Raw genomic sequence first — 26,610 nt, 5'->3', positions numbered from 1 at the left:
GGCACCAGGACATTGGCTTTACAAGGGACCAAGCAGTGAAATGGTTTTGGTACTTACATCTGCCACCCTGTGAGTGGAGCTGAACCGAGGGGATAAACCAGCCAGAACACAGTGCTGATGGGTCACATTGAGATCATCTAGGGACAGATTAGAAAACCTTAAGCACAGGGAAAAATTACACTCAATAAAAGTTAATCTGGTTGAATATGAATTAAGTACATTTTTTACTTTCCTTGCTTTAATGCTTAGAGAATTCAGTCACATAGCTCCAATGTTTTGCAGAGCACAGTAACTATTTACTATGCTGAAATCAGAAATATTTCTACTTGCATTAGCCTTCTCCTATACAGTTTAGAAGTGCCATTCTCCCACCTCTCGTAGGGAAAGTTCAACTAAACAAATTAATTCCTCCAAAGCTGAGGTGACTACTAAGTCTAGACTAGTGAAGAGACTAAAGAAACTGCTCGGAAGTTACAATCTCTTTTCCCAAAATCACTAAAAAATGCTCAAAGTTCTTGAAAACAAAATGCTACCAAAAAAAAAAAAAAAAAAAGAAAAACAAACTTATGAAAAACTATTTCCTATAGACACATATGAGGATAAATTGCACAGAACCCAGTCTTGCAAGGACCACAGAACATTATAATCTCTGGACCTCACAATATTTAAATACCACAATGACTTTCAAGAAGAATTGTGTGAGAGAAAACAAACTTAAGCACTTCCACTACCCCTTTCAGTGCCCATTCATTGTGGCTGTATAGCAAACATAGAATTAGACTTATTACATTTTGATTTGCACCTTTATTCAAGCCCTTGGCATAACTTTCATTGTAGAGTTGCACCTTGGAATTGCTTCCAACTGTCTCTAATCCTTTATGAATCTCAGAAAGAAGCCTGTAATTTTAATTTAAGAGTTGACAAAAAAATCTAAAACTCTAATTGTACAAAAATAGTTGAAGCTTCATTGCTTGCCTGCCTCAATGCATATTAAAAAATACATTTTAGGATGTAAAAGATTGTGGCAAAGATTTGTTTTCTTTTTCTCCTAAATATATATTAACTGAAAGGAAAAATCACTCTTTGTTAAATTGGCCGTTGTCCATCTGGCATTAAAAGCTTTTATTCAGATACAGAACACTACACCCAGAATGCTATTTTGGTTTTAGAGCCAAACCAAAGCTGTTTCATTCCTTGGTCACCCATGTTGGAAGTACCACAGTGCTCTTGTAGGCTTCAGTAAAAAACAACTCTTAAGGAGTCAGCCTCAGTTTTACATGACTAAGCACTGACCCATAGGTCTGCAAAACCAGAACAGAGACTCTGCAGGACAGGATGCAGGCTATTGTTCTCTACATGGGACCCCCCCACCAATAAACCTTCTCAGTGATTTTCCTGTTATTTACAGATAGCAGATACATTTTGGACTCTCTATGTTGCATATTCAATTTTTAATTGTGGAGGCAAGTTCACATAGTACATCTTTCTCTCCCTGCACTGTACTGACATCTGGGGTTTTCTGCTTCTTGTTTTCTCAAAATACATCCCTCCAGCACAGAACCTCATCCCAGTCCTCTCCTCTCCTGCAAACTACTGCCAGTTCCTCCCCTTGCTCCCTGATCCTGCTCTCAGTCCCTGCCCTGCTCTGTCCCCTCTGGGCTTTCTTCTGACAGCTGAATTACCTGGGCTCCACCAGCAGCACTGAAAGCCCTGTGCTTACACAGCTTTGGTCAAAAGAACAGACTAATGGATATGTCTGTGTACAAACACTGAAATAACATACAGACACTTAATTCTCATTCTACTGCTGAGCTATCAGGGAGCTGAGGAGCCAAAGCACTTCAAGAGGAACAATGTGACACCCATGTCACTGCAGACTATTGCAACATAACATATAAAAGGTAGAAAGATAAGAAATTCCTAGCCAATCCTTAAAGAAGTGGAGGCTAAAGGCCCTAAACTTACTACTTGGAGGTAAAGCATTTCCCAGGAAAACACAAACCACAAGGAAAAATGGCCCCCAGTATTACCAACAGGGATTTATATAGTCTTTACTATCTTCTCTAAAGTGCTCCTCATGAACTGTTTAGACAGTTGTCTTTTATCTATTTCAAGAGCCAAATAAAAGGTACAGTGTTGTTTAAAGCACTGGCAAAATCTTTGATTCTCTAATCACCACAAATATCTACAAGCAAAAGTGAAATGGAATGGACTTTTGCTATTAATTTTCTTAACTATCATTAACAAACAAGAAAAACATGCACAAATAAAAACAAATTAAAAGTCTAAAAACTAGAAAAATAATGAATTTAAAAGAAATTCAGAGAGAAATATGTCAGAGCTGTCAAACTTCACTATCAAAGTTTGGTAATGACAAATACATTTCTGGAGTTTTAAGTCTTAATAGTAGGACATATACCATTTGGATTAAATGTGGACTCAAAAAAAGGAGGGGGTGAAAAGCTCCAACACATTCAAGATGCTAGAGAGCAAAGAGGGTTCAAGTTAGTTTGTGAAAATAGAAGCAGATTAAACATCTAGAAATAGTTTAATGAGTCACTTTATACATGTGGAAGTGTTTCCATTAAATACTTATCTTTAACCACAAGCCAACCTCTGCAATGTGTGCAACCTACTTCTGGTTGGTTATGAAAATAATTTTTTGATGCTTCTCAAACTATAATTTGCTGGGGGTGTGGAGTGGTATAAGATTCAAAGTTCATCTTCATGCTGTTTTAAAACCCTAACCTTCAAGCTAAGAGCTTGATCTATGGGAAACAGCTGCAGAAAAGTAAATCTGCCTTTGAAAGAGTCCAGAATGTATTTTTGTTAAGTATGGTTTGAAGTCATGGTAGGAAAATTAGTGAAAATTGTAAATCTGCTTGCAAATCTGGTCATGTCTAACTCAAAGATTAGGGAAAAAATTCCAGTTTAACAGTAGGACCATGACAAGCCTAGTTAAGCGTGCTCTAGGACAGAGCAGATGGGGCCCTTTGCTCACCTCCACGCGTTTGGGATTTATTGCAGGCACCCAACACGTTTCAGATTAGACACCCCTTGGCTGTGTACCTGAGACAGCAGGGTTCAGTGTGCACTTCCTCTGCAGACCAATATATTATTCTAAATTGAGCTAAAGTGTTTCCGCTCCATGAGTGATATAAAGTTTAGATTTGAATTTTTAGGAAGCAGACTTGCAGACATCCACCAGACTTTTTTCTTAATATTTAAGAAAAGCCTAAAAAATTATTTTAAAAAATCTGTCTTACTGAAAGTAATTTTGAGTTTTTGCTGGTTTTGTTTAATAAAATACATTTACATTATTGTAATAGCTTAAAAGAAGAATGGATGTGATCACCTTATGTTTAATATTAACATACATCTAAATTACAGCTCATGATTTCATCTGAAGAGGGCTGCTGAGAAGGAGCATGTAAATTTAAATTATAAGACATTTTGCTTAATTTCCCCCCAGAATAACAAGAAACATCTATAAAGCCAATGAAGAGAGGAACAGAAACATTATTAAATATCTAGTAGAAATGCTAAAAAGAAAAAACTGGGGGTTTTTTTGTTACTTTGCTATACCCATTGATCTTGATTTACAACTTACTGTAATTGCATGTTACTGTAAGAAATATCTAGTTACCACACTTTCTTATATAGATTTGTGTGTACCACAGGAAATACTAGTGGTATTACAGGTACAGGAATTGATAGGACCTGACTTTTAAATTATAAGCAACATGTCGAATGTGATGTTTCAGCATTTTCAACATTCATATAAAGCAGTAACACTACACCATTCCAACAACTGGAAAGACAGACCTACAGAGTGGCTGAGTTCTGTGCTAGGCTGGGTGAACACCACCAGCTGCAGGACTCTTCCATGTTCTATTTTCTAGATGTCTTGCATTCTGCAACTGCTTTTAACATAATGCCAGTAAGAGGACTCTGGTTACTGAGATGAGGTTCTGGAATGCAGCAGTTACAAAAGCATAGGACAAATGAATCTTAGGTTTTTTTATTATTGCCAAGTTTCTTTTTTTTACAGAGTTTTCATATTTTGTCTTTTAGTTGGCATCTTCAGGATACCCCCTCTTAAAAGTTAGTGCAAAAAATATGAACAGTAAAAAATACACTGAAACTATATATGTTTCCTAATATTGTCTTTCACTCCAAGTCAAAATGATACAGGCAGTTCTGCTACACAAAGAAACCTAATAAAAGGGCCATTTTGAGAATACCCTCTAAGACTATTTAGAAGAGTAATTTTTTTTCTAAGTAATTGAAAAGAAACACAAAGACTATGAAAATGCAGAAGAGATTAAAAAAACACCTGGCCTACAGAGCTCAAATCTGTAGCTCTTCAAAAGTACTAATAAGAAAGTGATTTACACATCATCTTCAAAAGAATGTTTAATATATCCTTTGTTTCCATCTAAACATGCTCATGATGTTACTCATTATATAAACTAACTTTCTGATCTACCCTTCATATAGAATCTCTGAAAATACTTTAGTCACTATATAAATTCCACTAGGGAATAAAAAACACCCTTATAATCTGGTAACTCAATCAACTACAATCTACAGTATTTTCCAATAAAAATACTAAAGTTAGTCCCCTTCTTTTATTAAATACCTTCTGAATCTCTTGGCCAGCATTGCTCTATATGCTCAGAGTTTCCAGTCAGGAAGGATTATATAAGAAGTTTACTTGATGCCCCAACTACCATTGCACAAAAATAGATTATAATAACCTTTCTAGGAATGTTTAGCTGCCACCTAAACTTCATTTTCACTGTCCCTATTTCATTCTAGGCTTCTACTTCATAGCCTTACAAAAAAGGGAGGCACATCCAGACCACTATGCCAAAGGACCTTAAGGACCTTACATCTTAACCCCTGATCTTTCCATGTCTGAACATTCTTCAGAGCACAGTTAGTGCAGTGCTTCTACACAACACTTCCCTGATGGCAGTGCAGAAGATTTGATGAGATAACCAAGAACAAGGAATGGTACATGGCTTTTATGGTGGCTTATAAAGGAATTGTTTTTAGGATATAAACTGTGAAAGGCAAAGTTCAAAAGACTGTTCTGCCCATAAAGCTGGGAGCGTGACAAGTCATTCTAGGGATATTCCACAGAATATGCCTTGCAAGTTACAATCACATAAGCAGGGAGTTCTGCAAGTGCTCTCAATCTTCAGATGATGTCTGTCAAGCCAAGACACTAAACAGGCCAACATGATGTTGTCAGAAACCTTGTTATTGTTTTTGTGTGATTTAAACAAAATTTATTTTAACAAAAATGAAAACCTAGAGACAAACAGGAGCCAAAAGAGAAAACAACAGATTTCATGTCAACAAACCTTAGCAACAGTTCTCACTTCGTTTCTTTTAATGGATAAACCTTAGCACATGAGCTCAGCTGCTCAAGCAAATTAACTCAATTTAATTTTCTTTTCTTAATCCTCTACGCTTGAGACATTGAGACTCATTCTTGGAGTAAGACAGCTGTGTTCATTATGATCTTAGTATAATCCCACTGCTAGAAAACAGCATGTTTGAATGTAGACATAGTAGCAGAAGGAGAGAAGTGTCATGTGTAAAACTGGTGACTAATACAATACCCACAGACTGACATCATGATTGAAACCTCGAGGACTGTGGTACCAGAAAACTTTAAGACATTCATTCACATCTTACATAATACAGGTGTCACTTGACAAGCCAAGCTGAGGAACAGGAATTTATTTGTTAAACATAAGAGATGCTCAGAAAAACTGCATTAAGAATACAAAAATAATCTAGAAAGACAAGGATGGGATGGATACAGCCCAATTTCTGACAAGATCTGGGGAAATTCTAGTTATGGCCTGAAGTCTAACTTGAACTAGCAATTCTGACTTCACAACGGACAGAAAAGGTGAAAAAAGACTATTTCTTTCTTAGCTGTAAAGTGAAAGAAACATTAAGAAAAAATAGTTCCCCTAAATACTTTGGAAGTAGGCAGAGTAGGAAGAATTTATTATATATTCCAGACAGATTTCATGTTTTTCTAAATAAGAAAAGTCCTAACTGTAAGGAAGGTATGGTAACTTATTTTAACATAAGTGTAAGTTTCTCTATTTTCAACAGAAAGTTCAACTTCTTAGTCCTTGAAAATTACCAAGCATCAGGTAGATGTCTCCTTGGTGAAGTGGCACTGCCAAGCCAGGTGTCTCTATGTCCCATGCCACCTTCAAGCCTACATGCCAAACAGCTGGGTCTCTTCCCTTCAGTTCCTGCTCCTTGCTTTCTTGTACAGATGAATCTTGAGAGAGAGACCACAAAAATGAGGGAACAGGTAAGAATCATAAATAGAAAACCTGGTTTAGACTCAAAGATATCCCATACTGGTACAATCTTAATAGGCTTAAAGATTCTATGGTCTCCACTTGTTATGATTATCATCTCCAAATTCAAAAGTATGCAACAGGTAAAAGAAAAAGAAAATATGAGATCAAGAATTTTTTTCCAACCAACTTTACCAAGATGAAAACTTTAAGTTAACTATCAAGGCTAATCAAGTCAAGGCTTGTAATGGACTTAAGGTTTTCTGAAACTCTTAAGCACATGTAAGGGGAGTTTTAGTTAAGCATCGCTAATTTTTTTTTATTACTAAAACTACAAGCATGGAAGAAAAAAACCCAAAAAATGCAGCAACACTGATATAACAATAGATAACTTCTGAAAGAATTTCAAGTCATAAACTGCCAAAACATTTTAGGAGAAATTTCATTTGTTTATGTACTTGCAATCTCACCAAATCATAAACTGAGGCAAAGGTGAAATGATGGTTACAAAACACAGTCTAGACCAACAAGGAAAATCTTGGAACCATCTCTGTCATTCTTTTCTCAAAATTACTAGTCTAACATGCTAGATAACATGTGCAAGAGCCAATGAAGCTTCAATGCATTTGTCACAACACTTTTCTTATCATTATGCAACATGAACATGTTGAGCTTGGGGAAAAAATAATCCACTGCATAGAAATAGTATTTAGAGCTTAATCCCTCAGAACTATGTTCATAAGCTTACTTCACTGCAGTATAAATTGAAAGATACAGTCAGCATTTATAACAAGGTATTTGGGATATGGTGTAACAGTTTTACAGCTAAAGTAACAGTGCATTTTGACAGAGGAGGGATGAAGTTTTAATAAGTAGCTGGCACAGAACAGCACAGAAGAGTTAGAAATTAACTATGCACCATGCCCAACTCTTGCTTAGAACTTATCAACTGTGTCCATTTCACTGTCCACTTGAAATGGGCTTTTATGTAATAACTTTTAAAACCGTTGTCTTAAGTAAATTCTAGAAGGAAAATATAAAGATGTACAATTCTTCTTATAAAAGGCATGCATAAAGTGTGACTACAAACTCACACTTTTAAAATATTCCTGTCATTCATCTCACATGGTAACTGCAGGTTGTTTGGCTGGGGGCAGCCTTCAGAAAATTAGGACAATTTATTAACTATTATGTTAATGAAATATTATCTAAATTCAGGAGCAGAGAGACAAAGCCTATTAAAGAGCAAATCTAAATGTTCTTAAATGAAAATTCTTACAGTCCCCAGGTTCCTTCCCTTCTCTGCTGCAGTGCTCATCCAACTGAAGCTGTGGCTCAGGAGCAGCTCTAGGCCCTTCCACCAAGGAGCACACAAATGACAAAACAAGAGCTAGGAAATATTCAGAAAAATCAGTACTAAACTCTTCAAGGGCCTTTGAGATTTTCTACCCTGTTCAGATAAATCGTAACTTAATTTAAGAAAAATGTTTTCTGAAAACTGCAAGTAGGATGGCTTTCAAGGCATTTTTAATGCAATACATCATGGATATTATAAAAAGAAGTAACCTTTCTGGGTTAACTCTCTCTGTTATGCTGCCTTCCCATTCACTTTGGCAGCAGCACTGTTCACAATATGGCACCAATAAAATATAGAACTACAATCAGAGACAGCAATTTCAATCAAAGTTTCCTGGGGTCTCCTCATAAATCCAGCACCTTTGGAATGTGCTCGTTAAAATGACTTATTTTTTGCAGTTTGATAAATTTTTTATTGCTTAAGTACGGAGTTCAAATACAGCTCACAGTCTCCTTTTCTCTATATTCTCAATTATTGCACCTTATAATTATCAGCAGCAATTGAAACTGATTGCTCCTACCATGTTATTTTGGTAACAAATGGGAGCAAGCTGCTACTTGCTTTTAAATGCAAGCTACCCTGAAACTGAGAGCAAGGGAAAAATAGACACCTTAACATTTGTGGCATAGCCTGACAAACTTTTACATGAAAAGGTTTTTATTAAATTCTCTATGACACCTCAAGAATGATTGGTTGCTGTATATTTATTGATATAATTACAGTTGCCATTTAAGTGAAAACATTTGGATGCATCTAAATCGTAAGTATTTGAGAATAAATCATGTGAATAAATCATGGATCACATACCCATCACCTTAAGAACACAAATGTATTCTGTAGTAAGCCATACAGAAATGGTCAAGTATACAAGTATTTAATGGAAGTATAACAAAACTATGTGCAGATTTGAATTCTGGTCAGCAGAGATTTACAGACTTGGGCCTGCAAGAAACCTTTATGCTGGAATCCCAAATAAAATGGTGCAATGAAGTAAAATCTTACCACAGCATAACAATACCTCATCAAACCTGTAATTATGGCAGAACCATGAAAGAGAGAATGTAGCTGCAGAAAATTGGCCACAGCACTATGCTTTTAACGAGACAGCTCAAATTTCAGAGATGTTCCAGCACTAAGATCTGATCTTATCAGGTTTGGGTCAGGGTTAGGTTCAGAACAATATGAAACTTGTTTTCCTGGAACTACTTTGGTTATTGTTTCAGAGCACAGAAAGTAAAAGTAGTTTTGAAATGTTTCTTTGCTATTTGGCTCCAAAATCTTCCAGAGCTTGAGACTTTTTGATGCTCTGAAAACTAAATGATCTCTATTCAAGTCAAACTGTAACGCCAAATTATATCCTAAATGTAACCTTACATACCATTTCTTAAGAAAATAGAATCACTGCCAACACATTGCTAAGAACAAGGACTGTAAGTATCTACGTCAACATTAAATCCAACTGACCATTGTTATATTATTTCTTTACAGATTGATTGATTTTTTCCAGAATGTAAAGTAATTTGGGCACATATTCCTCAATTAAAAAATACATAAATAATCAGTGTCTTTCAATAGCAATCTATATGTGTTACATGCAAGAAGTGAAAGCAGAGCATGCTTTGCTTCTCAGCAGCTGATGGGAAAGAAGTATCTACCCAAAGTCATTTCCTCTACCTCATTACTGAAAAGCCATAGTATAAGAGGTTAAATTCTATTAACATTTATATTTTTCTTGCAACTGACATTCACAAAACCAAAAAAACATAAGATTTGGCCAACAATGTTCTTATCGATTCATGTTTGGAATGCCATATTCACATAAATCAGGAACAAAAGCACGAAAATAAGAACAAAGAATATTCTGTCATCCCTTCATTTCTGAAGGAGAGGCTGTATTTGATCAGTGAGAAGATGTTTAAAAGAGACCCCACAATGCACAACAATCTATTCAAGTGATGATTTCTTTTTAGACAACAGGGATTCTAATATATTATTGTGAAATTTAGTGGGTCACTAAAAATTTGTGGCTTTCAGAACATAAATCAAACTAGTCAGACCCTACAAGTGAGAGCTGTGACCATTTCACGCACTTACCCATTTCTTTAAAAGTAAGATAAAAATTTCTACATACCATTTCTGTTATTTCAACAAGTAATATTTCTGTTATATTATTGATATTAGTAATTATTCCAATCCTGCAAAAAACATCTACTCCATGGTTTTTATTCATTAAGCACAACAAAAAGAGGGTTATTGTCAACTACAAAGTTAGATTCACTTCAATGCTGAACAACTTTTGTAGTTTCAGAATTTTTGTTTAATATGGTAGGGAAACATACATCTGTAGTACATCTCAATTATTTTTATTCCTAATTAAATGAAATAGCCATCGTTAGGCTACGTGCCAGGATGCTGCTTCTAACTTCACAGAGTAAAAACATAAAAATAGCATTTTACAAAAGAAACAAGCACAAAAGGTCCTTGAAGATTAGTGATCACTGCAACTAACAGTAAGTTTGTTAAACCTTTTAACATTGCCTTGTCAGGAGACAGAGGCAGTTGTGTAGAAGTCCAAGAGTTAAACAGCAAGAAAACAAACTAGATATGCTTAAGAATCTAGAGAAAACTACTTACCTTATCTCTTTCTCTGTGGGAAATCCAGGTAAGAGAAAGATGGACACACTTCAAGTGTTTACATTTTTTTCCATCTCCTGTAAGTTTGTAACTGAAACAAGTCTCTACTTCAAAGAAAAACTTTAGAACCAACTAGTGCTTTGCTAAGTAATAAAACTTCCTACAAAACTTACATTGACCGGATGGAAAGCTAGTCATTAGGAACTTTTCATGGATAAAATCCAATTTTTGAAAATGCCCTTATTCTACTGGATTGCAATTCACTTTTATAACTGCAACAGGAAATAAATATGAGTTATTAGCTTACTATCTTAAAATCCTGAACAATTCTTTTACCTTCATGCTCTCAGGTGATAGGATACTTGTAAGCTAATGCGTTAATAAAAATGCTGAATTGGTCAAAATTTGAAATTCCTGTTCCTTGATAAATTCTGAAATGTAAATTAATTCCAAATATTGTTAGTGGCAGTATAATTGAACACACATTCTGTAACCTATTCAGTTCTGCATACACACCCTGACTACCACTCATGCACTTTCATGCAGCATACACACTGAAAGGAAACCTCAAATTTTTATTCTCATCACTTGACAACCTACTCCTAACCTAATGCAATGTAAGTAAAAGCATCAAGCTAAATGTTTACCTTATTTTGTTGTTAGAATTGTACTTCATTTGAAATTGTTTTGAAAGAGTTTTACACTAGAAACAAGAAAATAAATCCTGATACCAATTAGAATATCAGCTTGTTTCAATATCTTTATGTTGATGTCTAAATTTCTTTTCTGGCATATTGAAAACTGCTTCTACTCCAATTAACACTGATCAAAGTTTCAAACATGAAATTTTCATTATGGCATCAAACAATGAACAAATGAACAAGAAAACAAGTTGTTTCAATTACAGTAGTATCTGTTTTAATGCTATTTAATCCAGTAAGTAGGCACAAAACAAATACTGATATAAAGATGTAAATGAAAGTAAAAAGAAAACCACATAACCTGAGTTGAGCATCTCTAAACAGTCTGACAGAGCTGACAGAGCTCAGTAAGACTGCTTGACTCCAAGGGCTGCTGCTGCTCAAAATCTGACAACCTGGGGCCTGTGCATTTGCAGCAGGGCAGGTCAGCACCAGCCCTGCAGCTCTGGAAGCCGGAGCTCCCACGTGCCAAGGCTGCCACAGACCCTCAGTGTCCACTGGGATTTGAGGAATTGAGAGCTGACAAAACAAACATGCAAGACCTGGCGGAAAAAAGAATCAAGCCAGTTCCAACAAAAATCAACATGCTTAATTTGTGATTGTATTTCCCACTCAATCAGTGTTTTCTCCCAGAAAATTATTAATCCAGCACATCTACATCTTCTAAGGAAAAATAGCTCCAACAAAAAAATTCTGAGCACAACTACTCTTTTTATTATGTATTCTGTAGTGATTCTGTGACAGTCTTTTTACACTACACTGAGAATTCAATGCTAACTCAATACTAAACAAATTAATGAAGTGCTAATAAAAGATGTCGGCATAAAAATTAAATATATTTATAGCAAATAAAAAGTCAAGACATGATTCCACAAAGACATAACAATATTGTTCAACAAGATGTTGAGATCCTCATGTTTCACAGTTATGGAGACCTGGTAATATAGGAAATATTGAAAGTCTTTGTAAGTTGCAGAAACCATGAAAACACTGACATTATACAGAACTGGACAGAATAATATTGTAAACATTGATGAGCTTATAACCACCAGCATTGGAAGGCTGTAAGCAGAAAATCAGAAGAGCAAAAAGACAATCTACTTCTCTAAAATCAAATCCTCTTGGATGCACTGGGCACAAAACTTTAACACAAAGAGATATTTACCAGCACTTCAGTTACAAAACCATACTCCTAAGTATGAACAGGATCCATTTCCTCCAATTTATGGAGAAGCAGGTCATTGCTTGAGGGACATACAATGACACACCCTGAGCACAGATGGGAGGGCACTGCTGGCACACAGAGCTGGACTGCAGGACATCTCCCCACGATGCTCCACTGCCATGGCAGGCACCTGAAAGGCCCTCTAAAGCTCAAGAACCCAACCTGAGCAATGCAAAATCAGAAGAATTTCAAGTAGTGACTTTTCATTTTTTTTAAATGATAGAAAAATCAATTGATTTACTAGAAAGATCTTGTTTTCTTTGTTTTCCTATTTCAAAACTTTTCAGAAAAAAATACAAACTTTCAATTGTAAGTGTATTTATGAAAAAAACTTATTCGACAAAAAAATTATTATACATAGATATCAAAATAACTTTTAGCCTAAATATGTTAAATATTTCTATCTAGTCACATCAATCAAATCTTCTACAGAATTTGCAGTGATCTTAAAACACCATAATTTTAACTTGTTTAACTTACTGAATAGAAGAAACAAAACCAACTGACGAGTTATGAATAAACATAGCAGTTTTCATTTTTGGTAATTTATAGCTCTCTAAACTTAAAGGGACTCACATTTTACCCCTCCATAAGCAAACTTTATGTTAAAGTAAAAAAGTTTTAGGCATACTACAATAAATCCTCATAGAAAGTATTATTACCTCAAGTTCATGTTTAGCTTTCTTTAATTTAAAATCCTACTGAAAAAATATTTCTCTACAGTAGTAATGGAAAAAAACCCAACACATCTACTTGACACCATTGACAAATAGGACAGAAAGAAGTTCATGAAGAAAATTACACTTTTACCAGTCAGAAAATCTCTTCAACTCAATTTGCTAAGCCAGTTGATGCTTTATATCCAGGAAAATGTAAATAATATGACTTCAGTTGTACATTAAGTAACAAAATGGCACTGAATTTCAAAACTTAACAACAAAACCAATAAGAGAATGCACGTGGGAGTATAAACTATCATTTTTATACCACAGTCTTTAGCTGAAACCTACTGAAGTCAATGCAAATTCTTCCCCTGTTCTAAAGCAAACATCACAGGAATTTTGGAAGAAGAAAAAATCCATTGTGAATGATGAAACATAACAGAACATTTGCAAATTCAAATCAAGTTTCTAAATTCTAATCTTATGTTTGCAAATATCCAAAAAAATACCCAAGCCTTTGTTCAAGCATTGTTAGGGAAAAAACACAAACAAAAATTTTTCATGTCTGCTCTTAAATAAAGATAAAAATGGGACAGATACTTTAAACTAAAAATGAAATATTTAATGATGCTTCAACTGCACTTTTACCACCACCCCTAAAATGCTGTATGAGCTTCATTCTAAAGTAAGCAAGAGCCTGCAAAGCCTGTCAGACAAGAGTTGTTTTAATGCAAAGTGTCCACTCTTCCCAGCTAGAGAAATGTCAGCAAGCCCTCCATAAAACACACATTAACACTACAGCATGCCTAGACAAAATGCATATATTTCTAAGTAAATACAGTCATACTTCTATCCAAGTCCAACTGAAAATGATCTTTCCAAAGAAAGAAGAGTAGTAAAATCAGCATAAAGCAAAGCAACTCTGTATATGATAAATAACACTATAAAAATGGTGATCCCAACCACAGTGAAACATTTTACAGGATAGAAAACATGCACATGCATTAACCTAAGAGAGATATTTGACAGATTTTGATTTTCCTGGCTCTTAGTCAGGGAATTAATTATACCAATGTTTAAATCTAGTTAGAGAACAACTGCTAAGCCAGCTGCAGGAAACACAGGTATTTTGTACAGGTTTTAGTGGGAATAAAGGTAAGACTTCAACACAAAAGGTACCACAGTGCATTCAGAAGCACGTGACAAGTCTAGACCAAAATGCAGGAGTGCTTATGTACATACACACAAGGGAACACAGCAGAGCTTCAGGGATTCCAGGGACTTTGGTGACTGGTCAAGTGCCATCACTCACCTTCACAGCTGTAACTGTACACAGCCACTGCTGACCTTTCCACCAGGTTCTCATCGTGGTGCCAGCTCACTGCCATGCTCCCCATTCCAAAGTAAGGCTCTTGTTTCAAGTACAGCATTTGTAGTGGATCCATATAATTTAATAAAGTCAAATTATAAGATGTTCTGCTCTTTAGACTTCTGTCATCCTCTGATACACAAACACTGCTTTGATCTTTTGAAACAGACCCTTGCTCTGTAAGAGAAGTAGCAAAACTTTGCTTCCTATCTATTCCAGAAGTATCTTTAATTTCTTTGTTCTCAAACAAGTTTTGTCCTTGCAATGCCTTGACTGTTTCAATATGCAAGTAGTCATTAAGTCTCATTAATGCTTTACACGCATCACGTATTTGAGGACTGCAATATTTTATGTCATAACCTTCTGCAGGCCAAGGAACTGTAAATAATCTTGTGTTCAAGTACTTATAAGTGCATCCTGGGTTTCCAATTAATATACGAGACACTGGAGTAAGAAAGTCCTTTCCTTTGATCCTCACAAGATCTTGAAAGAAACAGTTGTGCTCTCGCAAGGCCAGAAAGCTTTCTTGTACCATTTGGTGGAGATCTTCAGGTACTGCATCAGATTTCCTGAAAATCAGCTTGGAATACTTGGTCTTCCACTAAAGGAGGAAAAAAAAAACCCAAATAACAAAAAGAGGAAAATAATTATTCTTTTTACAGGAGTCAAGATATTGCAAGGCAAGGCAAAGCTGTCAAGATAACAGGAATGAGTCTAGAATATGGTGAAGGTATGGATGCCAGCACTTGTTACTTCATTTTCATATTTCAGTATATTGCACAAGCTGTGGATATGTACCAGTGGCTTAAAGCAGATCAAATCTCTAAATAAATAAATACAAAGACTCTAGAACAATTTAGAAGAACAGCTCAGCTGATGAATCTGTAGATAATGGCACTTTTAAGTATATAAATAATAGATTATCAAGCAGTAAAAAAGTGATTCCTCTTTTTGTAATGGTGGCAAAGACCCTTCAGTTTCATTCTGATGTACAGAAATCTAGAGGGTGACATGAGACACTCAAATAGCTTTATCTAACAATACTTTTCAGGGACAAAATAACAAAATCAAAATGTACACCTTTTAAAAAATGTGCTTCTAACATTCTGGTGCTTTCTATTTTTACATTCCTCAGTACCTGCCAATTATATCTCATTTTATAGAAAAGCTCTCTTTTGAAAACAGAAAATGTCCAAACATTGCTTCCCCAGCTCCCTACCTGTAGTGTCCTTTTCCCCCATATCCTCTTGTGACCACACCAGCTCTGGTATCAGCTGGAGCTCAGAATCCAGAAGTGTGTGGAGGCAGCAGCTCCCAGCAAGGTACAACCCTGCTAATCAGCAGCTTCTTGCTTTGCATGCACAATGCTGCTTCCCACACCAGGAAGGCTTGGATAATTTTATTTTGTTAATCTGGTTTTCTAAGGAAGTGAGTATCACATAATCACACCTTTTATTGGTTGCCTGTAAATCTGCTTAAACTACTGCTGAGACTGTTTGGCAAACTAAACAAAGGCTGGGGAATAAGTTCTTTTAAAGAGTGGGTTCTTACATATTTCATTAAAATTAATAGATAAATAAAAGAAGCAGATGCACACTAGTGCCCAACTAAGGGAGGGGCTGTAATGTGAGTGCATCAGACATCAATTAGCATTTGTGAAGCTCCTGAGGACTCACCACACCTATTTCCTTCTGTCCAGAAATTAGTCAGTAGTTTGGAGAAAAGGTAGGTACTGATGGTGGTGTGGGGACTGAAATCTGAAGGCATTAGGCAATGGGTCAAAAGCACATGGATGCATAAAACTGATCTGCCAAAACTTTTATTAGTCTAATAGCTTATGTTCAAAGTGCTCTTAAAAAGACAAAAGTCACTGGCACAAAACACCACACTGACCTACAATCCATCTGTGAGCTCCTTCTGGTACAACTCAAACACACTTTACCAGTACTATCTACTTCCAAGTCTCATTTGAACCTGCCTTTCAGGAAATTAATTTTGAAATCCAAAGAACGTGCCCTTAAAAAATACAAACCAGGCAGTAAGTATTCACATTTTCCACTGCATGAAAACAGACTTTTGCATCATAATGCACTGTTATCCTATAACACTGAAGAGCTGGCTTTATAGGATCATTTGTTTCTACTAAAAAGGAGAACATAAAAGGAAGCCTATTTTAAAAATAATGATTACATATAATAAATCTTGGTTTATCTATAAACCTCGCCACTATTCCTTGTAAATTTTTACAGTGAAGCTAACTCCTTTTCTTTATACATTCTTATGGTTCCAAAAACTAGCTTCCTAGAGAGAGGAAAATGAACCCCTGTAACAGTATCTACAGATAATAATTTCTGACAATTGTATTTACATGCTTAGCTTCAAACACCAAAGCTTGAAAACAGTCCCAGATCTGTGTGAAGGTCCCTCTACGACCCCAGAACACAGGATCACAGCTTTCATTCCAAGAAATGAATCCAAACTTGATAAACTACATTCACCTGTGCTTGTCAAGAGCCTGAAATGATTCCTTTAGAAGTCCTGAACTGCCCCTTTTGTTTCTATCAGCGCTGTGTATCTCCAGCCTTTCAACAGTACAGTGAAAAAAAGTCTTTAAAAACAACAACTAATGAAATTAGTAAGTGTAAATTCAGGACTTGGAGCTATAGGCTACAGTCAGATGTGAAGGTACAGCCTGATGGGAATCATAAATATTCTTTCATAATGTTACTTAAGAATGTTAGAATATTATATGTTTTGACATATAAAGATTATTATTTCATTATTTCTTCCATTATGCAAATGTCCTGTATGAAAGAAAGAGCTCTAACAGTTCTATAGCAATATTCCAGTATTTCATTAAATAATTCTGTATACTGGACATACTCATACCACATTACATATGCTATTATGTATTATCAAACAGTCACTAATAGTATATACTTTTAAACCATTTATATGAAAATATAAATTCACTGAATTTCTGACATTAATCACACACATGAAATTCCCAACAATTATTAGAAACAGAGGAGGGAAATAAGAATATGACATAAAGCAATTAAATCCCTGAAAACATGCACTAGAAAGGAAGAACACAGATTTTACAAAGGAAACAACATTGTATTCCCCTCCTGAGCTGCAGAGGTAATGCCTTGCACATTTTGCTGCCAGCCAAGTCAGAGGCCTGTTACCTTTGGGTTGTGCTTTAAGATCACATGCTCAAGAACTATTTTATCATTAAGGTATCTCAAAAGAAATCAGGAAGTGGAAACACATTTCTGACACATCACATGAGAACAGCCTGGTCTTCTTTAAATCCCCAAGCAGTGCCTGTGCTGTGCCCTCCATAAGGAAGGAATTACAGGCTCAGAACACGGGGTGACTGCTGGGTTCACACTGGACACCTTGTTGTTTTGGGGGTGGGGAAGGGCAGCAATCATGTACTCTGTGTTGTAACTCTGACAGCCAGTATTAAAGGGCAGCTCACTGCTCACTCTGAAAGAAGTGGCAGCATTACAGGCAACTACAGTGCAGAAATAAACCACATTTGATGTTCAAACCTTGTTGTGACTATTACACGCAAGATTTTAAATATGCTTTCACTTTTGATGGTGATACTCAACACAGAGAACCACCCTATGGACCTGAGTGACAGAATAAAGTTAGGAATCAGCAATAAGGACCCTTGATAAGCAAACTGCCATGTGCATCATGAAATTATAGTCTGTACTTCAACTATTTGTGAACTCCCTTGTTACAGCCCCCTTCTTGTTCCGTACTTGCTTTAAACACTGCATTGTTTCAGCTGATGGCTTGGGGCCCGTTTCCAAAATCCTTTATCAGGAAAAACCCATGGAAAGAGGATGTCAGTGGAAGTTTTGCTTGTGATGGAATTTCTTACTTCTGTTCAGGCTGTACACTTCCATAACCAACAGGATAAGACAGTTTTTTTGGTTTCATCCTACCTAACTTTTCCAACATGTTCAAAGAATACTGTTTCATAAGAGGTAGATCCTTCAAGGAATAGGGCAGGTCTGTCCAGGAAAGACAGACTATAAAACTAAACTGTATGTGAAATTTCACTTTGCTGATTTGTTGTCTTCAAGCTCTCACCCTTCTTTTCCTCTCCAGCTGTAGTGCATTTAAGCATCCTGGAACTTGCAATTTCTACACCTGTGATTCCATGAACATTTCATAACCACCACAGACTTCAAAAGGTGTTTGTGATGCTTATGATTAGCCTATATACTTAAAAATATCTAGCATCACACATATACTACATAAAAAGAATAATTCTATATTTTCAAAAAGAACATATCAAAAATTTATTAAGGATTGGACAGCTGTGATTTTACTGCTTATCTTGTTCCCATTGTCTTCTGTACTTATGGGTTACTGCCCTGAGCAAACGAGATCCCACTTTCTCTTTTCACATCAGCTCCAGGAGAAGCTGAATTTACAAAGATGTGAAAAAGAAAAAGGGCACAGCATCTCTTGACAGCATCAGAGGCAGAAGAGAACAAACAGAAGGGGATGTAACAGGACTAGGAAGGAGGAAAGTCAGCTGCACACTTCTTCAAAGGGGGAAGACTTTCTTCATGAGCATTAAGTTTAAGACTGAAAAGAATGTGTTTGGGTTTTTGTGTATAGAAAGAAGAAATAATAAAATCCATCTGTTGTCACTCTTATAAATTCTCCCAGCTCTTCTACACTTGCACATCTTTGAGCCATATATCAACACAAGGCAGGCACCACTCCTGTGTTGTGTAATGTGAGCATGGTCACTGGAGCTCTTCAAACAGCCAGGTCATTCCTTATAATAAGAAATTTTTCTCTTTTTTCTCTTACCATGATCCAATTTGATCTGATTGGACCTACCCTGAGTTCTGCAGCTGATCTAGAAAGACCCAAGACAGATGCAGAAAATTCTATTTATTCATTATATTCTTGCATACACTCACTTGGTTTACTACTCATGTGGCTACTGGGCCTGATCCTTCTGTTTGGTTTCATTTGAGGCATTCCATTTCCACAGATTGTTTTGCAAGCCAAGAATTAACAATTCCTTATTGTTGGAAAGTAGAATTAAGCCCCCTATACTTGAAATTTCTACGTTAATATTCCCCCTATTTTGCCAAACAGGAGCTATAAAGATCTCTTCACCACTCAGAAAAAATAAATTAAAGGAATTGGTGACATGTATTTTGCTTCACCAAAGCATGAAAAGCTGTGATTAAATGTTATACATTACTTGTAGTGAGGGCACACACATAAAAATAAACAAAGTTCACCAAGTTCTCATTTGTGAATATCCCAGTTCTAGAGATCTTATTTCACACCACCTGGAAGTGCATTATCAGCCATCATGGTACCTTTTTTCATATCATATTTCACAGTGTCTCTTTGAAGGAAGATTTATTTGTTGTTCAGAGCAAACAGCCATTTTAGTTTAAAATGATTTCAAAGAAATACGTTACCAGCTGGTGGAAATCAGCATCGGCTGGTGTCAGATATGGAAGTCTATTCTCCCCAAGTTCTTCAAGAAGTTTTTTCTTCTGTTTTGGAGGAGCAAAATTGAAATAGAAAATTAGACTTAAAAACCAAGATACAAACAGAGAAGGATAAAAGTAGTTGTATTTAAATGGCAAAACCAGGTGCAATTACTTCTCTTGCTACCTTCAAATCTGGAAAATTAAATAAGTAAAACGAAAAAAAAAAGTAAAATTAGGGGGACTTCACTGTTTACAAAACATTAATTCAGTTTAGGCAGTTTTAGAGCTCATGAGCTCTTTTACTCCCAAGTTCTTTTTTAGATATCAGTCCTTGTTACACTGATCAAAATTCATCTTGGCCTTATGTTCTTCAGACCTATGCCTACTTTATAACTACTCATTGATTTCTTGTTTCCTTCCATTTTCCTTTTTGCTTCAATTTGTCCTGCCAATGGGTACAAAGCTCATCTTTAATCAAAGGGCTCAATAACCCTCTTCATTAAAACAATAAGCCCCAATGTTGGGGGTACTCTAAAATATTTCCTGCAATAGTTTATGAAATAAAAGGAAAGCACAATCTACTGTAGCCCAAAGCCCCCACAGCCTGACAATATTTAAAATGCCATCCTCAAGACCTGCCATCCCAGAGACAGCCATAAATCCACTTTGATGCTGGGATTGCACAAAGAACCAGCTGCTGTAAAAACAGGTTTCCTCTGTCCCCTTGTTCTCTTAACTCCATTTTTACTTCTGCTTTAGACTGAGAGCTTCTCCACCAATATTTACTCAGTGTGATCACTAATAAATGGGTAGGGCAAAAGCTTGATGTCTCTCCAAATTGTATTTTTCAGGTTTTTATTAATCAAAATAGATTTTTTTGTGGCCCTATACAATTAAGTGTGTTAATGGTTAGCCAAGTGCAAGTGATGTGTGAAACATGCCACCAGAAATTTTGGCATGAAACAATCCTGATCCATGATAGGTCCATTCACACTTATCTACTCACAGACTAACTCAACACTAACTCAATGTACGTACAGCTTAACTACAGCGTAAAAATTATTACAGTGGAAGTTCTGACCTAGAAAATTAATAAACTCCTTCATTTACTTCTTTTTTCTTTTAAATTGCAAGGATTGCTTTTTACAAACTTTGATTATTAACAAATTTCAACTTACTTGCAACTCAGACCATAAAACTGTATCTGCCATAATGCTTACATAAATAGGTAACAGGACTCAAATTCTTATTTTGATTGCAGTATTTTCAACTACATAAACACAAGAAACAACTCAATATTTTTATGTTGTAAGAGAAAGAACAGATGGAAATGAAATACTGTTTTTAAAAGAATATTAAGGGTATAATACAAGGGGAAACAGTAAGTAAATAAAAAGGTATGACTAACACTTTCATAAAACCAAGTTCAAAACAAGGTGAAACCAGATCTTTGCTATTCTGGCACTACTATTTAAAAAAGGGAGAGAAAACATTTCATGTATTAACTAACTTGGCTTATAGCAAACACATAAACAAGGAAGGCTGAACTATGATGTATAACTGTGCATTCTGTGACAATGAATTCCTTTTATTCAAATTTAAGCATTGAGAAAGTTGACAGAGGCTTAAAGTCAGGTGGAAATGTAGGGGATTTTAAGGTTCACAGATCAGTCAAACTCCAATCAGAGCAGGTGGCTCCCACTCATCTCCACACTCACAATGTGCTGAGCACCAATCCTTAACAAGCCTGAGAAGAGCAGCACTGACATTTCTGATCTAGTGCTCTAATTTCTTCATGTCCTCAGTTTTCTATGGGGACAGGTTGTTGGGATGTTGACATGAAGTCATTGGTGAAACCCAGCAGATTGTAACTTCAGATTAAGTTGGCAGAAAATGACAAACTGATTTCCTGCATTTTCTAAAACAATTACACTTCTCTATTACCAAAAGCTTGCCAGAATTTTATTTACATGAAATTGCTGAAAACATTAGACTGGCTTTACTATCTGTAGGATGAACCATATTTAACTGCAGGGAAAAAAATAAGATATTTTAACATGGACTCACATCAGTGGGAAGGAAAAAAAAAGGCAGGAAGAAGAGAGATTCTGACAATTTCTTTGTCAAGTATCAGGCTCTTGGCAAAAAGCACACAACATTAAAATGCACTCTTGTGTATAGGTAGTAGTAGTTCACATTTGATTGTCAGATCTGGCTAAGTGCTGCTCTTCAGCTTGATGTGCAGACTAATACACACAGCTGGGTGGTAGAACATGCTGCTCATCTCTTATGCAAGAAGCTGTCACACAGATGTCAAAAACATCAAGCTACTCACAAATACCTCCAAAAAGTGGAAAAAAAAAAAGAAAAACTGAGTATCTGGCTATACCAGCTGGCTGATGTGAAAGTCTAAGCAGTGTTACATAAGCATTGTTTATTGGTTCTCCAAACACATAATCCCTCAGTAAAAACTAAAAAAATGCCTTTACTTGAAGGTGTCAGGCTTCTTAAAAGGCATTTTTCTAGATCTGATTTCTAAATTATAAAAATTATCAACAGTGTAACAGTTTATTCAGGTATCAAGATTGTGTTTTTCATGTTTTAAAAAACATTGTGATTTTTATACAGACATTAATGATGCCAATACATGAAAGACAATCTGATGTGCACCATCCTTGTCACCACACACTGCACTGCTTTAGAAACTTTGTTAAATGTTCATCTTGGGCCATCAGAAAGACAAAAACCTCTGCAAATACTTATTTTGTGGACTGCTGTGAGTATTACTGGAGCTATTTTAAGAGACTCTGCAATGAAGATCAGAAACACAAATGCCCAGTTTTAGAGTGCACAATGAACATTCTGCAGACATTAATCTCTGCGCTCATTAATTACCAATAAATGAGATTATTAATGAGATGGTTGTAAAATTTAGCAAGTGGAATATTAATAATTGGAACCTCTCAATCACTATACATGTAATTGTTTATTTCTCCTGGCAAGAGAAGTGGTGCCTTGTATGTCACAGAGCAAGGGAAGTTACAGAAGCCCAGCAAAGAGGTGATGGTGCAGAGAGGGTGGTGTAGCACCTTGGGAACATCATCTCCACTCCCAGCCTGCAACAGCCCCTCTGCATCAACTCCTTTCATCAGAAGTTCTTAAAAAATTGCCCATTTTTTCATCTTAAAAAGTTTGCTTACTATCTGCTGCAGTTTTTACACTTCTGAGACAACTTGTGACCAGAGCTAGTAAAACACTTGATTTTTATTTTGTTTTTAATGCAACCCAATTTTTTTGCAGAAATTTCAGGGAGAGATCATTAAAAAAAGAGCCACTATTCAAAGCATAAGAAAGTACAATCTCCTTCTCCAACAGTTTTTCCCAATATTTTTTTTATTTTCCAAAACTTTACCAGGTTTAGAATGCCTGAGAATGCCTATTGTCATGAAAGAAAGATCTGAATCACAGTTCAGATGAAAACCTTTGGTTTCTCAAAAATCTCTCCTTCCTATTACCTTTTTTACTCACATAAGAATGTCCATTAGAGCCTGTGTTTCTCTTTCATTCTTTTTTTTTTATCAACTCTAGTAAAACATTGATTTCTTTCAAATCCTGCATGAAGCAAAGGGCCAGTGTTCTAAAAAGCTTAATAAACAATTTTATAAAGGAGGAAGATTAAACATATAGCAAAAATTTTGTGACACAGTACTAAGACCCCATCAAGGAAAAAGTCACCACTTTACAGGAACTTCTAAAACATTACCTCCTAACAGCCTTTCACATGTAGGGGTTTTTTATAAAAAATAAATTTGGGATAGTTTCTTAAGGAAGGAATGTGATTTTGAAGTTGACATTTGTTTAAACTACAAGGCTTTCCAAGTGTTAGCTATTAAAACTTCATAGCTACCAAGATCATTCACTAAAACAAGTTATGTCAGAAATGAACCTAGAGTAATAAAAAATACATCCTAAATGTACCATTGCAGCTTTTATTTCTCCATTATCACATATATTAGATTTCAGAGGGGTTTTTTTCTTCAAATTATTTCTGTAAACTCTACTCATCAAAAGATCTTAAGGGACTGGACAATTTTACAACACCATTTACTGACATGAAAATGTTATATTGCCAGTCTACTCTTCATTACATTCAAGACTTACCAAAAACCTTGTCTGTGCCACATTCCACAATACAGCCTCCCACAAATACTGGTAGACATATGACCATATTGTACCACACTCTGCATACTACAAGCTGCTCTCCTTGCCCCCCTAATATAAGTCCAAAACATTTTTATATTAAGGGCAAAAATATGTATGATTATTATTATTCTATATAAACTCATTTTAAAAATATCTACAATGGTCTAACAATATTTTGTGCCCCATATATTCACTTGCTAATTATACTACAATAAATTGTACTTGTTATTTAATATAACCACAGTGAATCCTGTTCTTCCACTGAACAAACAGGTCCAGCTACAGAAGTAACAAAATGCTGTTCAAGTGACCTGGGCATGAAAAAAATTACATAATGAACAATCCACTGCCATGCCAAGACCTCGGGTCTTACATCAGCATCTGTGAGTAGCTGTCACAAAGACTGTTTGATATTCTCTGCTGCAAAGGTACTGTTTGGCTTTGCTTACTAATTTCAACCTCTCTTACCCTTTCTCATAAATCAACAGGCCCAGGTTTTGGTTCACACACACACAGAGCAGTCATGCATATGCACAACACACTCCACTGATGTAACTGAACTGAGAGTTAATTTATGCATTGAAGCAGCTTAGCAATGTGTGAAAATACTGCTGGCCAGTATCCCCTCTTTCCCCATCTTGAAGTGTTAAGGGCCCCTTAATTGTTGTTTTAACCTACAGGAACATTGTTCCTTTGGCCAGTGGCTGTTAATGGAACAGAACTGGCAATTTCCTTACCTAGCTGAGCGTAGATTTGTCACACATGGATTAGCACTGTAAGTAATCATAACAGAAATATGAAGTAATAAATAGTTCAAACACAGACACTGGGCTGACAAAATGTCCCTAAGGCTCTTCTGTACAATTCTGAATAAACTTCTACTTCTTCTACCATCACTGCAAGCATCTTAATTACATCACCCACGTCTTGTTCCCTCCAGCATTTGTGCATCCTCTTGCAGCAGGTACCAGGTAGTAAATGGGTCAGCTCTATGTATTAGGGGAAAAGTAAGAACATTCAAACTTGGAAATTATCAAATTTTAACCAGTTCTCCAGTTCTTAGTTTCTTCTTATACATATGGACACAAAATCACACTCATACTTAAGAAAACACAACTAAGAAGGACTGTGTTTAGTTGAACATGGCTCTGAATCCTTATGAACAGATAAGGACACAGATAAGGAGGTATCTCTGCCTGTCATTCATGGCATAGTTTCTAAAAGATAGCCAATAGATTCTGAGACCATATTTCTTAATGTAGCAATTCTTAACCAGCTCACCTCCAAAGAGTCAGGAGGTAGAACCCTTAGTGACTGCTACCAATAACTGATTCTGCATCATTCAGGAAAAACATCTCTACACACCCAGTCCCAAGAAATCAAGAGGGTTTGACCAGTTCTGAAATGCTAAGCAACAGTACTTGACAGAAAAGATTCAATAAAGAATAAAGACAGATAAAATAAAAACTATAACAAGGGTTACTGTCACAGCAGTGATGCATTTGGTGTTGCTGCTCATCTCATGTTCTAATGACATGAAGATATCGATGGTTCCTAACTTCCATGGAAATCTATTACCAGGACACACAGCACTAGATCTCTGTAGCCTTAGGAGCTGCTCAAGAATTATGCTCAAGAATGGAAAATAATGCTGACATGGTGCTATTTATCCCTGAAGGCCTCAAGGAAACAGAAAGAAACATTAAGAATTTCCACATTATTTTGGGAAATATTGCATATCTGCAATGTGGAATTGTACAGACCTCACTGGGATTCAATATCTAATTAATGTAGCAAAGTAAGAGCAAACACACTGACCAACAACCACAGAACAGACAAGAACCTCCAGACTGAAATCCAAGGGCTGGCAGCTTGAAATGCAGATTCAGAACCTTTGCAACAGGCTCATACCTTCTGTAGATATAGACAAAGAACTTTCCAACACAAACACTGGCAGGTCACACTGATACAATTTTTCAGAACTACCAGCAAAATCAAAGGCAAAATAAATTTGCTTGCAGCTTTTCATCATTTCCAGAAAATAACAAGCCTGGAAGGACTGCTGGTCTCTATATATATTGATAAGTAATGGTAGAAGCAACGAATGTTTAATAAGAACACTTTAAAAAGGGAAAAAAACCCTCCAAGTGTTAAAATATCACCCAGAAAATAAAGCAGTCAAAAGTAAAGTAAAGAGGGTATGAAAAAAATATAGATATTTCCTTAAATTCTTCAGGTTAGCATCAAATGCAGCTTCTAACTTGCCCTTGGTGACAGTGCAGAAGATAGTGTTAATGCAGAAAGAGCAGGTGTTAAGTGCAAATGCATGTGCCATGCAATGGGCTACAAGGAAGATCAATAAGGAGCTAGAGCATTAAATTTCACATACTGTAGCTGTCATGCCCATTACACAGTATTTGAACATCTTCACAGGCCATTACAAAATTGTTGATTCTTGGTATTTTTTACAGAACCAAATTATTTTCCAGAGTTTTATTAGCACAAATAAGCAGTATGGAAGTCTAAAAGCACTTACAAACTTGGTGAAATCTGAGGACCTTTACAGTCTTCAGACATCATATGTACACATTTGCAGAATGCCTAACCGTATTCTTCACTGCAGAATGAA

The 26,610-nt window shown here is 35.9% G+C and overlaps 1 protein-coding gene across 1 annotated transcript in view; it reads right to left on the bottom strand.

Annotated features, from left to right (window-relative positions):
* Positions 1 to 26,610, bottom strand: part of FTO (FTO alpha-ketoglutarate dependent dioxygenase) — a 228,811-nt gene that overhangs the window by 169,172 nt on the left and 33,029 nt on the right. Inside the window, exons 2-5 of the mRNA XM_071440403.1 lie at positions 19,764 to 19,841; positions 14,230 to 14,887; positions 6,173 to 6,316; positions 58 to 137 (exon numbers count right to left, since the gene is read on the bottom strand). Of these exons, the coding sequence (XP_071296504.1) occupies positions 58 to 137; positions 6,173 to 6,316; positions 14,230 to 14,887; positions 19,764 to 19,841 (960 nt within the window). The remainder of the gene's footprint in view (positions 1 to 57; positions 138 to 6,172; positions 6,317 to 14,229; positions 14,888 to 19,763; positions 19,842 to 26,610) is intronic.

Source organism: Agelaius tricolor, unplaced genomic scaffold (genome assembly GCF_023055355.1).
Source record: "Agelaius tricolor isolate 1412-34295 unplaced genomic scaffold, bAgeTri1.0.p SCAF_15, whole genome shotgun sequence".
Lineage (NCBI taxonomy): Eukaryota > Metazoa > Chordata > Aves > Passeriformes > Icteridae > Agelaius > Agelaius tricolor.
Note: the sequence above shows the minus strand (reverse complement) of the source record. Positions and strands in the feature narration are given on the sequence as shown.